At 42.6% G+C, this 17,385-nt stretch overlaps 1 protein-coding gene across 1 annotated transcript in view; it reads right to left on the minus strand.

Moving 5' to 3' along the window:
- Positions 1–17,385, minus strand: part of LIPC (lipase C, hepatic type) — a 72,666-nt gene that overhangs the window by 17,706 nt on the left and 37,575 nt on the right. Inside the window, exons 2-3 of the mRNA XM_077828437.1 lie at positions 4,949–5,136; positions 2,710–2,889 (exon numbers count right to left, since the gene is read on the minus strand). Coding sequence (XP_077684563.1) covers positions 2,710–2,889; positions 4,949–5,136 — 368 coding nt within the window. The remainder of the gene's footprint in view (positions 1–2,709; positions 2,890–4,948; positions 5,137–17,385) is intronic.

Genomic DNA, 17,385 nt, shown 5'->3' on the forward strand with positions numbered 1-17,385 from the left:
TTCTTGGACTAATTTGTACAACTGGGTATCTGATCTGAAACAAGCCCACTGAAGTAGAATGGCCTTGGGCTCATCACTCTTCCTACTCAATACGGCATATATCTTAGCTCTTTCACTTACACTCTGAGGCACAAGAATTTTCTGAGTTGGAAAGAAAAATGTGGTATTTGTGTCTCTTACAGAAATATCCAAATCTTTCAGGGTGGACTTTACCGGAAGCCATGTTATTCTGCTACATTTCTCAATCTCCACTAGAGAGAAGTATTTAGAGGGAAAACAGTAAATTCTTGTGAAAGGTGATTCTCAGAAATTACACCTGGGAAATCTGAAATTAATAGTTTTCTTAACAGACGTTGCTAAACTAGAAATGATGCCTCCTAAACGCCTGGACTAAGAACTCTAAGATTGGCTTTCTTTGTATTTTCAATTAAAACACATACACCTCTGAAATATTTGATACCTCCACTGTGGCCATTTCAGGTGTTCACATCTGGCTCTAAGCAGTTGGACACACATCAGAAATACACTTCTGGAGGGTGGAAAGGAAAATTCTCATTGCTAAGTGGACTGGGGGTAGTTTTTGTTGTTGTTTCATTAGTTTCAACACAACTGTGTTTTGTTAGCACTGTTTACTTTATGAACTTTCTCTCCAGTGAATTTAATCTCCCTCTCAATGGAATGTAAAGCTGTGAAAGGTGACAGCCAGTGTAAATCTTGGGGGGACACAGCATAAAGGAATCCACCCATGCTGCCACAGCAATGTGCTCAGAATCACTTCTTCAGCCCCATGCTGTAGTCAGTCCTTGGTTTGTCGGCTGAGACAGCTAGCAAGTATGATCGTCAGTGATGTCTCTGATGTGCTACCTCTCCTCTGGGAATTGCACTAAGTCCACCCGCTTGTCTCACATAGATCAGCTATCAAAATATCACTTCAGGTCACTGCCACCATGACCCAGTTTGAACAAGAGCAAAGGTTACTTTTAATCTCACAAAGTAGAAGGGTGACACCAGTTATCTTCGTGCTCTCTGTGGTATAGTGTCCACTCTCCATAAGTATCAGGGGGTAGCTGTGTTAGTCTGTATCCACAAAAACAACAAGGAATCCGGTGGCACCTTAAAGACTAACAGATTTATTTGAGCATAAGCTTTCATGGGTAAAAAACCCACTTCAGATGCATGGAGTCATACAACTGAAGAAGTGGGTTTTTTACCCAAAAAAGCTTATGCCCAAATAAATCTTTTAGTCTTTAAGGTGCCACCGGACTCATAATCCTGCCATCACCGATGGTAGATGCTTTGCTCTTCATTACCGTTTGTTACAAATTTCTCAGTCAACTTTACAGACTTCTTTTTCCCCCCAAAAGAAAGTTCAGTGTAGACATAGCCATGACTAAAAGGAAGTGGGCTGGTCTACACTACACAGGCTTTGCTGATACGGCTATACCAGCACAGTTATACTGGCAGAGACCCTGAGTGTAGATGCAGTGTATGCTGACAGAAGGTTTTCTGGTGGCATAGCTACACCACCTCTCCAGATGACATGAGCTCTGCCAATAGAAGCACTCTTCTGTCAGCACAGTTGCATCTACACTGGGGTTTTTGCCAGGACAGCTGTGTTGGCTAGGCTTGTGGGTGTGTGTGTTTTCACACCTCAACCAACATAGCTATGCCAACAAATCTCTCTCGTGTAGATGTGGCCTGTGACTTCATATTTTCCCTGTGAGGTAGGGAAGCATTATCCCATTTTACGTATGGGGAATCCTGGACCAGCTCTCTGTGTGTGTGTGTGTGCACGCTAAATAGGGGGCTGCCTAAAGCACCTGATTTATAGGGATAGCTCTTGTTCTGTCAGTCTTCACTCCCCCATCCGCTGAAATATCATCATCGCGCTCCTCCATCACCATCATGGCAAAAGCAGTAGCTGGTAGCCATCAGACCAGTGCAGCTCTGGCATGGCTGCCTGCCACAGCTAGGACAGCTTTGAAGCACATGTGTCTGTCTCTGTGAGGGTGCTCCCTCTTTAACTGAAACCAGGCGCAGTGGCCAATGCTGGGAGTCATCACATTAGCACAGCTCAGGCCTTGCTGCTGCTTCCACAGCAGCTGAGTCCACTTTGGGGAGGGCCTGAGGGGACCAAAGTGCTTAGTACCAGCTGTGGAGAACTGAAGCAAAGACTTGTCCAAGATCACCCTTAAAGTCTGTGGCAGAGATGGGAACTGAAGCCAAAACACCTCCGCCCCTGTCCAGCGAAGCCCATTCTTCTTGCCAGTGATGCTCACGCAAAACCAGGCTCTGAAAATATGTTGCTCTTTCATCCCTCCCCTGTTTCCACCGACCACTGTCAGTTTAAGTGTTTTGAACTTGAGCTTTATTATCCAGTACAGGTCTATAACTCAGACAAACAGCTGCCTGCAGAAGTGCTAACAGAACAAAGAAAATTACAGTAGCATGAAACGATCACATCTCTAAAGTAATATCAAATGTTTTAATAAACAGAAGGCCACTTGCTGTTTCTCTCTTGCACAATAAAATTTTTATGAAGTCATCTTAAAGTTTATGGAAGAAATTTGTTTGTGCATTGCAATGAAAGAACGTAAGTGAGTGAAGCAGAACACATTAACAACATAACTTCAAACTAAGGTGAAAGCATAAACAAAAGGAGAAAATAGCTCTTGCTCAAAGAAACACATTTTGATTCGGGGCGCTTACCTCCAGCCATTCCAGGAAACCTGCTATCTCTTGTCCTATATTGCGTGTATTCTGTGCTGCTATAGGGTAATGCTGGTGAGCAAGTGTAAGCCAGTCTGCAATAATCACATTTGTTTGTTTATGCTGAGATTTCAGGGCTGCTACCATCTTCCAGATCCACCCTTCTAACATTCCATCTACCTGTAAAAAAGGGTTTGGGTGGGAGGGGGGGAAGAACCTCTTTACCAAGTACATTCCTATGCAATTCCTGACAACTAATTGCATGAAAACGAGAATATGTGAGCAAGGAGGATTATTTAGTAGTCATCAGGTTTTGTATATCACTTCTGAGGATGACGATAAAATGATTGCATATAGCAGTAAGATCAGAAGGATAAAACAAACTCAAGAGCCAATATCAAAAGCATTCAACTTTTGGGCCTTTTGACATGGGCCCTTGACAATGAACAGGTGCCACTGTATTTACTCTCTCTTCTAGAGATAACTGAGTAATTTCTCATATTTCATTTTACAGCAGCTACCCTCCAAAAATCCTAGGTACAGGGAAAGGGGTAGGTGTGGTGGTGAAAGATTGCTGGGCATCTAGAGTTCCAGACTTCTGATTTTCTAGACGATTCCATCAATCATTTTGAAATCTGTCCTGCCCTGTTTTTGTTCTTGTTGTGAGCATGCGTGCGCTCTCTCTCTCTCTCTCTCTCTCTTTTTTTTTTTTAAAGGTTTGATCATGAAGCCTGTATTTGCCTGAGGAGTCCCATTCAATTCAATGGGTCATAAATTCCTAATGCTTTTTTGATTGTAAGAATCCTTAGTTTCTATCAAATCTAATACAGCCAAATTTTCTAATTGCTAAAGCTGTCAGAATTAAGTTAAACTAATTGAATACATTCCCTTCACTGGGGCACTTACAGGCTTCTAAATCTCTTCTCCACTGACCCTCTAACAGAGTTTGAGAATCCATGTTTAAATTTGGCTTAAGCACGGCGTTCCAACTCAGGCCCTGATCCCTCTCATGCTGAAGTTAAGAAGTTTTGTCACTGACTTCAGTGGGAATAGGCTCAGGCCCATTGTTTGCTCAATGAGGACAGTGTTTGAATAAGGTCCCCCAGTTTGGTTAAAGACCCAGAGTAAAATGTTGGCTCCACTGAAGTTGATGGGAGTTTTGCCATTGACCTCCATGAGGCCAAGATTTCAACCTCATTGTAGACAGGGTCCAAATAAAATCTCTTGAATTTACATGTCTGTACCTGATATGGGGAACTTCACTTGAGTTTTACAAAACTGGAACTGTTAACCAGGTTGCAGAACAAGTTGAAACCCTGGTTCACTGTGTCCAAACTTCTGATATGGTATTCCTCTTCCAATTTCAAATTGCATCGTCATTTTCCATTTTGTTACAAAAAGCTCAATGGGAATTCGGAAGAGAGTTGTTTATCTTTTTTTCCCTTACATATTTGTTTGGGGTCCTTTACTGAAATAATTTTAGTGGTGCATTCTCCATCCCTATTCATCTGTAGCTCCTACTAATGCCAAAAGGTATTACATCCATGTGCTTGGGGGCAATGCCCTATAAAGTTTTCTGTGATAAAAGATTTGCTCAGACAGTTTTGTCCACCTTTGCTAGTAAGTGTGGCTTCTATAAGATTCTGCTTTGAATGTCTGTTAAATGAACATTTTTTTAAACTGAAGAGCTGATCAAAATTCACTGCAGACTAGAACGGCTTTTTGAACTGGCTTTTTAATTTTTTTTTTAACTTGGAACCAGTTCAGTGGTTATTTATTGCTGTTCAAGGCTCCATTTTCAGCTGAAAGTGTTTTATAGAGAATTTCTCTTCAAGGTGTGTGTGAAAGAGATGTGGGGAGATTTTGAGCACTTCTTTTCAATAACAATCTGGAAGTATCTGTTAGCAAATAGAACAGAAATGAAATCAGTACTTGAGCCTTTAGAGACATAGCACATTAATTCAGCTACTTGTTCAGACTCTACAGGCTTTAAACCAGGGAATATGAAAATAATCTCTAACACAGGTCTCCTCTATGAGAGGTTGATATTCGGTCTCCGAATTCAATGGGAGTAACAGACTCTGGACTATTTCAAGATATGTTTCCTAGTAAGGAAATATGCAGTCATTCTTTTCCTAACCTTTCCTTGGAAGATACTTTGGTAGTAACATAATAAGAAGGGAAGTAGATCAGATCAGATGCATCTTGAATTAAAAAGAAAATAATGTGAAGTTCATACCGACCATCCATGGACTATCATCACCAGAGGAAGAGAGGCATTGAAACTGCATTTGTCAAGAGTTTCCAACTGATCAAACAAAATCAGACAGCCTTCTTCAGTTGTGTCTGTATAGAGTCGAAATTTGGTTGCTGAGCTGTGTTGATTTTTCTTTATTCTAATGTGCTGATGCTGTGACCCCAGTGCCTCTGAAATGAAATTTATATAACATACCTAGTAACAAGGAATACAAAACCTGCAAAGACTATTTATGCAGTACAGCTTAAAATACATGGAGGAATAAAGTTATTTTAAAAAAAAATACACTTCTATTGAGTGAAATGCTGCGAAATACAATCCGTTAATAACTAGGCATAAGCTGCAAAGCTTGGTCAAAAGCTGACCTTTTTCAAAGTTTGATGCTGTTGGAATCTGAGGTTTGCTTTGAGCCTGTCTCTCACAATAACTGAAATTACACAGGAAATATGGGCCTTATAATTATGGTGCATGATACAATATCTACCATAAGGATAAGGTACAGTTGTTGTGACTCTACAACATTATTACATGCATAGCCAATAACATAGTAACTCTGCAGGGGACATATAACTAATGTATATATGCTAGTAGATGCAAAGCAAGTAGCAGTATGCTAAAGCAACCATTTAATACAAGCATATAATTCTGTTTAGGGTTTTGGGTGACCTCTGAAGCCATTAGAGCGGATCTCAAGTGATTTGTCTCTAGAAAGTCAAGATAAAAATTCCTTGTATGGGTTGTGGTACATGTATTTTCTGATAACATACCCTTGTAGGAGATATAGGAGAATATTCTTAAAGCACCTAGGTGACTTAGGCTCCTCCATACCAGTTTCAAAAGAGACTTAGGAGCCTAACTGCCTGAGTCTCTCTTGAAAATGGGACTTTGGGTAAAATTTTCAAAAGCCCCTTTCACATTCTGTGTCACTTTACAATAGGATATTTCCATTACATGATCATTGCATATGTGGCAAGAAGTTCAGGTCCTTATGGGACCTCGAAGGAGTGACCCTCCTGGTTGTGATGTTTCCTAATAAGGGGAAGAAGCATCCTTCTTCACTAGGCATTAGTACCAGGACGGTTCCAGGGGATGCTTAGATCCAGGCAAACTCCTCTCCCAGCTGCAGGAAGAGCAGAGGACAGCTGGATCCTACTGACTCACTTCAGGCAGGTGCAAATTTTTTTTCATTAAAAGAACTTGCAAAGAATGTCATTCTCCCCTGCTCCCCATCCCAGTGGTGGGAGGAGAGATGTTAGTTGGATCAGCAGGTATGATAACCAGCTCCCATAAGGGAAAGGTAGGGGATGAATCATAAAATTGTAGGACTGGAAGGGACCTCAAGAGGTCATCTAGTCCAGTCCCCTGCACTCAAGGATGCACTCCTGCACCACTAAGCATTATCTAGACCATCCCTGACAGGTGTTTGTCTAACCTGCTCTTAAAAAATCTCCAATGACAGAAATTCTACAACCTCCCTAGGCAATTTATTCCAGTGCTTAACCACCTTGACAGTTCGGAAGTTTTTCCGAATGTCCAGCCTAAACTGCCCTTGCTGCAATTTAAGCCCATTGCTTCTTGTCCTATCCTAAGAGGTTAAGGAGAACAATTTTTCTCCCTCCTCCTCGTAACAACCTTTTATGTCCTTGGAAACTATTATCATGTCCCCTCTCAGTCTTTTCTTTTCCAGACTAAACCAATTTTTTTTCAGTCCTCCCTCATAGGTCATGTTTTCTTGACCTTTAATTATTTTTGTTACTCTTCTCTGGACTTTCTCCAATTTGTCCACGTCTTTCCTGAAATGTGGCGCCTAGAACTGGACACAATACTCTAGTTGGCCGAATCATGAGCAAATACCTGGAAATATCATAGCTGGGCCCCTCCTACCTTGGGTTCTCTGTCTCCTATTGGCCAACCAGGGTGGAGCTGAGAAGCTATTTGGCCCTGATGCATCTCCCTTCCATCAATTTAAACCCTTCTTGTGCATTTGGGGGCCCCTTGCATCTTTAGCTGCCCGGTACTTCCTCCTTGTTGTTGTAGTATAGTGAGCTATCAGGATGCCGTGGGTCTTACCAATCTAATGTTTTTGGTGTCAGGAAGGAATTTTACACTATTTATTTATTTTCTGCCTTCTTGATCTCATCCTTGAGGTCCAGTTAGGTTAAAAAGGGTACAAATTGGAAGTTTAATATTAGGAGATTTCTAGGAAGTAAACATTCATTAGAGCTTATGTCCACTGTCCAGCATGGGATAAAGGTTAAGAGAAGTAAATTAGACTTGGCATTTTGCTGATGGACCTTGTGCTTGTAGGAAGAAAGGGGAGCCCTTCACAGACTGAGGTTCCATTGGTATGCTCTATCCCTGCTCCCTTCTGGGTGGGTGGTTTCAAAGAGAAGCTGAGTCCTGGGATAGGCTGAAGAGGGGGTGGCTCCTCTGGATAAGAATCTGGGTTGGTTTGTAGGGGAATGGGATTCACAGTGAGTAAAGTACTTTTAGGTTCTTGGATGAAAGCTGCTTAATACATGCAAAATATACCACTGTATTAGAAATGTTTCTGTGTGTAGTTCATCTCCCAAAAGTGAGCATTATTAAAGTGATGTTTGAGAATATCAATGCTCATGACTTTTATGCCTACGGACATTTTTCAGAAACCATGTTTCTTGACATACTGTCCTATCTCTAGAATACATCCATCTCTGATGTTCCAGTTATAAATGTAACCACAGGTTCTGATGACATTAACTGAGTCAATTCAATACATTGCAAGAGGCTTTTGATAAATGTACAGAGTTGGCTCTTATTCTGGAAGCATGCATAGCAATGGGACTACTCACATGCAATATTGGGGTTTTCTATTACACAATACATAGCACATCATTCACATCTGATTTCTCTGTCTTTAGATCAGACTGTAACATTGTTAATCTTGTTATAAGCATCCCATTCGACATTACATTTATTTGATACAAATAATATATTTTAATTGGCTGTCAAGCTAATGATGTCTTTGGCATGGCAGTAAAGCTCCCAAAACTGCATTACTGTAGTGAGAAGCTGCTTTCTGTTTCTGTCATTAATTACCATATATTCCCTTTTGTAACAGCAAGTCACTCCAGACAGTGTAGTATGTTTCACAGGTAGGAAAATCCAATTCAGCCATTTAAAGGGGGATAAAGTTAATAAAGCTGAAATGTTAACCCTTTGCTAACTGTTGTAACACTCAGCTTCAGTAATGCAGTATGCCATATTTTTCTTTAAAAATCAATTTGACCATTATAGCTATTTAGAACTTAGCTTGATCATTTCTCTTTCACAGCATACAGTCATGAGTTGCTGAATTTGTATGCGAGGCCTTTGGTTTCAGAGAAGAGCAATATTAGGAATAGATAAAGCCACAGCAAACCAGGGGGGCAGTTTAAAGAAGCAGATATGCTTAACCATGGACTCACTTTAAGGAGCTGTGAATATTACCTACACCAAGGTATAAAATGTATTGTATTCTTAGTAAATGAGAAGAACACTTAAAAATATAGTGAAGAAAATAAAATGGACACCTTACTTTGTTTTTTTTCCTCTTACATTTTCTTTCAACACTTTTGCTCTCTGAATTCCTGCTAGTTACTATACAGAGGGACTTTACCTTTCTGCATTTTATACATTGACATATATATTTTTGATGTTGCTCAGTAATAAATTACTATATTGGGATTTTTGTATGAATGTGGTGGTTGTGATGTGAGCTTTTGGCTAGGTGGTAGGTCTGGGAGGAAAAACTTAAAAATCCAGTTTGGAACTTATTCATGACGCTCAAAGGTGAAAAGTTCCAACAGAGTCTGCTGTGTTATGAGACAAAGGAGTCCCTCAATCGTGGGTAGTGGGTATAATAGGCCAGGGGAGGCTAAGCCTCCCCAAACAGGATACCGCACAGCTCCCTTTAGAGGCACGCTGCCAGCCTGCCACCTTTGGAGTGCCACCACCGCTCTGCCCTGAGGTCCCACTCCCATGTCCCGCTCTTCCCCTGTGGCCCCATCCACATGGCTCCTCTTTCTGCTTCCAGTCCACCACTTCCCCCTGCGTTCCCCCCTGCCTGCCTCTCTGCTGCTTCCCTGTGGACCCTTGAAAGGTAGAGAAGCGAGGGGAACCACTCCAGGGAAGGGACAGAGAGGTACAAGCGGTGGGTGAAGGGCAGAAAGGTGTAGGCAGGGGACAGGACTGAACAGGGCCTGGGGTGGAGTGGGGGTGGAGCATGGGTAGGGCCTTGGGGAGAGGAGGCTGATTGGGGGCGGGCCTCAGGGGGAGGGGCCATGCTCCAGGCACTGGTGGCCTCCACACTTCCAGGGAGCTTCCAACATTCAGGTCCAGGCTCCCCAAATGCGGGAGTCACATACCACCCACGGCCTCAATCTGTTAATGCACATAATGTTTTCAAGAGGAAAAGAGTGTATGAAATTTTGAGCTTCCAGAGTGGACTCTGTCGCTGTAGTTTTTCTAGAAGCTAGTCAATTACATAGTAAAATATAATTGCAAAGTTCCATAGTGCATTTATATTTTCAAAATAAAAAGGCTCAAAAATCCAGTGCTAATCAGGACTAAGAATTTTAAGACATACTTGGAAGGTCTGTTACAGAGAATTGAGCGCAAGATTAGCTCAAAATGTGTTACACTGTACATGAAAAGAAATATATACATAAAACAAAGGCCGCTTCCCTGGGAGCTGACAAATTCAATTTCAGGGTTTTCCTCCATAGGAAATATTATCTCTTACTCAAGTAAGTGAGATCCAGAGCTATAATTGTGATTCTATAAGTGCAAACCTAATATGAGACTAACTCCTTCCAGAAAAGGCTATGCAAGATGGCCACATCCATCTCCCTTGACACGAATAGTCTAGGTTCCTGCAAAGCAGCATGGTGACCATTTGCAGGAAATGCCATTATGGCTTCCTTATGTGCTGCAGAATTACAGGATGTTTTTTCCTTGCTTCCTATTAATGTTGATTTTGTGACACCTACAAGAGAGCTGTAGCATGGTGTTGGACTGTAAGAACAGGGAAGGCCAGCACATCTGTTATCAGGATTTGCTGGGAGTTGGGGTACATGATTAAGTGTTGTGTGACTGCTATAAAGGAATGATCCTGCTCAGTCTTTGTAAGTTTAGAGTTAAGGTGCAGCTCTGATGGAAAGTCCTCCCCTGGGGACCTAGCAGGAGGCCTAAGAGATACCTTTCCCCTTACGCAGCCTTTTCCTGAATACTTCCTGTTCCTCCTCACTTGCTGAAAGCCAGAAAAATCTGGCCTCTGTTGGCTGCTGCAGTAGTCAGTTGTGGTGTTTTGATTCTGTCATAGAAATATGCAAGTTAATAAAGCCATAGACCCAAGTTTCAAATTCTGAGTACTTCCATGCTTGGATGGCTAGTTGAGAATCACTGACCTTCTGCACCTCTGAAAATCAGCCACCCATATACTGAGGCCCCCAGAATTAGTAGATACTTAAAATTTGGCACAAGCCACTGAGGAGTAGCAGCTAGTGACCTAGGTCATGGGGAGGCATAGCATAGACTAGTGGACTGGAGCGCACCATGGAACTCTTCACAGTCAACCTGTGGAACTCATTGCATCTGTTGTGAAGGCCAAAACTATAACTGGGTTAAAAAAACAATTAGCTGAGTTAATGGAGGATAGGTCCACCAATGGTTATTAGCCAGGATGGTCATGGAGGCAACCCCAATCCCAGATACAATATATATATTTGTCCATTAATAAACAAGGGTTAATGAGATGGATGCTTTCTGAGTGCTTTAGTTTCACCAATTGATCTTTCAGAGCTTTTCTTGCTGGAAGTGTTGTCAGTGTTCCTGCTGTTTATCTAAAACCCTATTCACGAGCCTCTTTTCACTTTGAAGTGCCTGTCAAAAACCCCCAAACTGTACACTTTCAAAGCATAATCTGCTGAAGCTCACACAAAATGGCAGGATGTAATGTAGAAAATTAGAGTTAACGTTGTGTGGAACTCTTAAATCGGAGTTTAAGTAATAATGAGTTTAAAGAAGTGTTGATGAGAGAGAGAAGCTTTTGAGTTTACAGAGTGCTCTACAGGTGTATATAAGCGCAAAAGCTTGTCTCTCTCACCAACAGATGTTGGTTCAATAAAAGATATTACGTCACTCACCTATATCCTGGGATCAACACGGCTAAAACAAGACTGCATGCAATAATGAAGTCTGAAAACTATTCACAGAGCCGTGAACTGGACCCTCAGTGAGTAAGACACCACACACAGAGACCTGGTTAAAGCCATGGCCACAACTTGTATTAGCTATGACTAAGCCTATGATTTAGTCACGGAGGTCGTGGAATTAACGGAATCCGTGACTTCCAGAGACCTCTGTGACTTCAGCCTGAAGCTGTGGGGAACTGTAGGGTCCCCTGCCACCCACAGGGGCAGGGAGCTGCGGGTAGCCCCGCCTCCGGAACTCCAAGTCGACACGGGCAGCAGGGGCACCCCGCAGCTCCGAGCCATGGTGGAGCTCCAACACCCAACCCGCAATGTGGGCCCCCAGAGCTCCCAGCTGCCCTGCCACTGGTGGTGTGAAGGACCCACAGATCCCGATTTTGTCACATTATTTTTAGTAAAAATAAGGGACAGGTCATGGCTTCCGTGATTTTTTTTTTATTGCCCATGACCTGTCCATGACTTTTACTAAAAATATCCGAGATAAAATCTTAGCCTTAGCTATGACATAATGTGACTTGCGAGGAACAGCCAGGTGGCTCCTCCCACAAACTACCTGGCAGAATAAGTGCATTGCAGTTTGCAAACAAATCACTATAAATGCAGAGCAGTCATCAAAAAATTGGTGCCGCTAGCCCCCTCCTGTAAATCCACCCAAGGAGCAGAACCAGAAAGACTTCAAATCCCCCTTTTCTATTTCCTCATGCATTCCTTTCTGCGCCAGACACTGAAGCCCTCCTGGTGCCATGCAATGCAGAATAAGGGTCCAGCCAGTTGCCACATGATCAGTGCTTGGTGCCCTAGTAATAACTCAGGCCCGTTGATACCTCAGTTAACTCGCTCTGGACACACCATACAGGTGGCGCAAATAATTTGATAGCTCAGTGCCCCTCCCCAGAGGAGAGCCTGTTGAAGGTGAAAAGCCCCCACCGCTAACTGCCAGTGTGAGGTGGTAAAGAGCCTTCTTTTCCCCTCAGAAAGGAGCTGGCCGAAGCCCCGAGCAAAGTAGGGAAATCTAGTAGTAAAGTCAGGAAAAAACCAAAACACCACCCCTGGAAAGGGTGTGTGGGGAAAGAAAACAGTGGTAAGTGGCAGCCCATGCCCAGGAGGAGCAATATGAACTGCCTCCCTTCCTTATGGGAGAGTAATTCGGCCAATATGACCAGGACTGGCCCAATCAGGCTGGGAGGGTGGAAAGCAAAGGTGGCCTCCTGCTGTACCCAAGCACAAGATTACCAAACAGGGTAGAAGGGCACCATTGCTTTGCTCCACTCAAGCAGGGCACTTAGGGCCATGTCTTTCCTTTTCCAGTTCAGCCAAAGCTCTCCTGGCAAACAGTAGAAGTGTGTGGGGGTGGAGGGTAGGGGGGAGAGGAAGAGGGAGATGAGGCCCGCAGCTCTGAAAGTAGGCAATCACTGCAGTCTGGAGACGTTCCTAGACACTAGTAAGCTGGCACTCCTACAACCAAATTAGTTAGGGAATAAAAATGCTCTGGAGTTTCTTTGGCTGGGAAAATTATTGGAAAAAAGGTTAAGCTGGTTTTGGAAATGTGGAGCCACAGCACAGTTATTCCTTGCATGTCATTTACTTTCCAGATTATTATGGTTTATACGGCATTAGACATATATGTAAGATAGGCCAGCCAAAGTGCACTCAAATTACTGTGTGCAGTCAACATCAGGGCTCCAGATCGTGCAACATTTTCTTGTCATTCCAACATTCTAACTTTCAACACTCCCCAGGTTTGGTCAACAGGTTCTATCTACTCCTTGTCCTTTGGGGGGAAAACACAACAGGAAGGATTGTGACATTGTCTTGGGAACTGGAAGGAGTCAAACCAATGCAATCCTCTCTGCTTGGTTCTCAGGGACAAACAGCAGCTGGTGTTTGCTATGCAGTTAGAATACTGTACGTGTGCACTGACGTTCATTTGAAAGATGATTGGTGAAAGTAAAGGGGCCTGGGCAGTTAGCATGAACAAGTAGAATTCTATGCATGGAGATAACAGGACTGAGAGATACAAGTCACAGACAAGCAGGGTCTTGGAAAGAAGATCATGGCACAAAGCAAAAATTGAAATTGGTGATGTATGGATTTCATGGGCTGGGATACAGGCAAGGCTGTATTGGTGGCCTTAGTGGTCCATGGTGCCTGAAGAGTGATTAAATTTAGGCTGATATAGCAGATTTTTGAGCCAATTCCTATGCTTCCCCTGAACAGTCAATGAAACTGTTAATACAAAAGAGTGTGTGTGTGTTACTTTGTACAAAAATTGCATACTAATGCATAGTCTGGGTGACAAGGGGTGTGGCTGTCTCTTGTGTTTCCCTTTGTGAATTCTTTACCTTTGAAGCATGAGGGATATTTTTTCTCTGAAAGTTAGAATCCTCCCCACGTCTACCTGGAGGTGAACACCTACTCCATTCCAGAGAAATGATTTTTGTATTGGCTAATAAAAAACAGCCTGTCCTCCCCAAACTTTTCCCTGTGCAGGAGTTCAGCTGCACCACTGTGGGAGGGCACGTTCTGAGACCTACAACAAAAACCCCCCCCTTCACACTGTAGGGAAACACAGGAAATAAGTCTGTGAGATATATATGACAATCTGCTCTATGTTATATATAATCTGTACTGGACCTAGCAGGTCTGTGGTCTGTATCTAATGAACTTTTTTCAACATTAAAAAGGACCAAAGATTTTGGCTGTAGATACAATTAGTAGCCACTAAGCAAAGATCCTTATCCTTATCCTACCCTACTGTGTTCTAGACAAAATCCATTATATTTTGTGCCATATTAAAAAAAATGGATAACTGGAATGTGCGTACATGTGTTAGCAAGAACTTTAGACCTATTCACTAGGTTTCCAAATTTGATTAGAATAGAAACTATTTAACTACTTTCCACAGAAAGAACAATCGGAAGAAATACCCAACACTGATATCACTGAAGATGCAAGTCAGTAGAACAAACAGCTGTAAATAATATTCAGGTTAAGCACAACTGTTCTTTTCTTTATTAAGTACAATTTGTTTGATCTGTGGTTCAGACAGGGACAGATTAACTCCTGTGGGCCTGGGGCTATTAGATTTTGTGGGGCCTCTGGGAGTTGGGGTGCAGGAAGGGGCTCAGGGCTGGGGCAGGGGATTGGGATGCAGGAGGGGATGAGGGGTGCAGGCTCCAGCTGGGAGGCACTTCCCCGGGTGGCTCCTGGGCAGTGGCACAGCAGGGCTAAGGCAGGATCCCTGCCTGCCCTGGCTCCGCACTGCTCTGCTACCCGAGGTGGCCGGCATGTCTGGCCCCTAGACAGAGGGGCCAGGCCACTCTGTACAGCGCATGCTGTCTGTGCCCGCAGGCGCCCACCCCCGCAGCTCCCAGTGGCTTTGGGACCTGCAGAACTGGCTCTGGGGGCGGGGGCAGCATGCAGAGATTCCCTGAAGGCTCCTCGCCTAGGGGCTGCTGGGACACATCGGCAAGCTGGCGCTTGCAGCTCCATGCCCATGGGGGAAAGGCGGGGTGCCGAGGCTCGGGGACCAATATCTGGCCTGCAGTGCAGAGACTTGCCGTGGGCTGGATAGAAAGAAGCAGTGGGCTGCATCCGGGCCGCAGGCCTTAGCCCGAGGCCCTGGGCTGCAGCCCCTAAAGCCACAGCATTAATCCAGACCTGGGTTTAAAACATCAATGAGTGCACGCTACTTGCAAAGGTTTCTTATATCAAGAATAATTGATCAGAGATCTTCATCACCTGTTTATTATGATACCCTAGTCACACTCCTGTTGATGCTGTTTATTCAGAACTCTCTTCTCTTGTAAGTATTCAGGCTGGTGACCAAGAGAGATGCAAACTGCCAATGCCTAAGTATGTCTCAGATGACAGCATTTCATGATTCTGAGAATATAAAAAGACCAGCAAAAGCCTTTCTAGCAGATCTTTAAAGAGATGACGGTGAACATAGGCTCAGTGCTGTGATAGTTTAGCTCCCATGTGCTGTTGTCTATTCTGAACAGCTCCCTTACATCTTCACATATGAGTCAAATAATACTGTGTTTGTTTCAAGGTTTTCAAAGAGGAAGCAGCACAAGCAGCATAACCTGTATGTCAAGAAACAGAAATGAACAGATTCGCCTTCTGCTTTACTCTACATGCTCTGTTAATTGTCTCTCCTCTTGCCAAATCCACATTGCTTCCCTCATTAGTTGTAAATACTGTGTTGGCTCAAAAACCATCCAAACAGACATTTATTTTCTGGTGCTTGTGCTTTGTTCTTCTTAATCTTTCTCTTCCCCTATTAAACTGCCTTTTGTTGTGTAAAACTTGGATGTAATCTTTTTTTCCAAGTATGTTTACTTTCTGTGGAGCCAAGTGTAGCAGCAGTAATGGTTAGTCTAAAAGATGGGCAAAGACTGAAACACAAAAGCCAATGAAGTTGTTGGTCAACCCTTTTTCACATTCATTAAAAATCAAAACCTTATGGAAAGAACCTGAGTCTCAACAGCTTGAGGCCCTTTTTCCTTTTCTGGTTAATATAAATACCAACTTTGCACCACTTTAACATCTTTCATCTTGAAGCAATTTAAAAACATCAGTTAGTCCTCTCAGTACCACAGTCAAGTGGTGATTATCCTCAGCAGATGGGGAAACTGAGGCAGAGAGTCCTCAGACAGAGTCTGGATTAGAACCTATGTCTCCTGACTTCCACTTTATACTCTCTGAAAGGGAGACAGTGTAGATTATTCTTATATAAAGAAATTTAGGAGGATGTGCCACCCCTGAAAGGGCTAAGCATCTTTCATTAGTTACTGGCTAACATGGTTTTCCTCATGGTATGTTCATCTAGGGTGCATGGACCCTTAAATTGAGCTTAAATGGGATTTATATGGTGCATGGGCTTTGTGCAGGCCCACTGCATAAGGGTGAGCTTGCCTTGTCAGAGTGTTCTGATGATTTTAATGCTTCTGCCTTGTAGAGTGTGCTGTCAGTCACAGTAATATAGCCAATGTAGGTTTAGTTACTGGTTTAGAGGAGACCCCATCTTCATAAAATAGGGTGAATTAATCCCCCTAAATACACACACTTGTTCTATTTAACCTTCTGAACTCTTAAATAGTGTTTGTCAAGCACAAGAGGGATTGTCCAGTATTCTACTGTATGAAAGCAATTGTTAAATTGAAAGCAATACCCTATGAATTTCACCTGACCTATCCTTAATTCTACTTGAAGCAATACTGGGAAACAAAAAGAAGTCTTGCCAGAAATTCTTAGGACTAGTATGTTCCACAAATGTTAAACTCAACACACATTCATTTAAAGATGTAAGTAAAAGGGAAGTAATTATCCTTTCCCTCCCTTCCTTATTTCAACAAAATTCCCACAGGAAATAAATTCTTATTGAAGTTGATCAGATTTAGAACTGGGCAAATACTGCAAAAAGTATTCATGGACACTTGTTCAAATACAGACTGTGAATATACTCTCATTGTATGTGCCCCTTTTTATTTATTTTCTGCAAACATTCATCCCAATGATTTTCCCCTTTTACAGAGATATTTACTGAAAATATTTGTATGAAAATGTGTGACTAAATTTTTTAGCCAAGATACATGCCAAAAGTGTGCAGATGCCCATCTTGAGCTCTCATTTCCCTCCTGCTTTTAAGAATATGTATAAGGCTGAAATATGCTTTTCATAGTTTCTATTGCTGTTACCATAGCTTCTATGAGCCCTAGTCCTAGACCAGGACCCCGTAGTGATAGGTGCCGTACAGACAGAACAAAAAGACATTCCCTGCACCAATCTAAATATAAGACAAGAGACAACGGATGAATATAAATGGACAGGTGAGTAGAAATGAACAATGAGACAATATATTGGTCACTGTGATCTACAGTGGTCTCTGCACAGCAGCTGAGTCAAACAATTTTGAATAAGGAACAAATTAGTAAAATCAAAGTTTGTTCATGGATAATTTGTGAAAAAAGATGGCTAAGTTTGTTGAATTATTTGTTATGAATAGACAACCCATCTCTAAAGAAGAAATGTGGGAGGTAGGATGTTTGATCCGAGGATTCAAACTGTGTGTATATCTTGTATAACCAACTAAGTCAGAACATTATGATTTCTTTCTCTTTTCTTTTCCTCCTCTTCTCCTTATATATTGCAAAAGATAGGGAGAAAATTGCATAGCTGTATGGT

Source organism: Eretmochelys imbricata, chromosome 10 (genome assembly GCF_965152235.1).
Source record: "Eretmochelys imbricata isolate rEreImb1 chromosome 10, rEreImb1.hap1, whole genome shotgun sequence".
NCBI classification, from domain to species: Eukaryota; Metazoa; Chordata; order Testudines; family Cheloniidae; genus Eretmochelys; species Eretmochelys imbricata.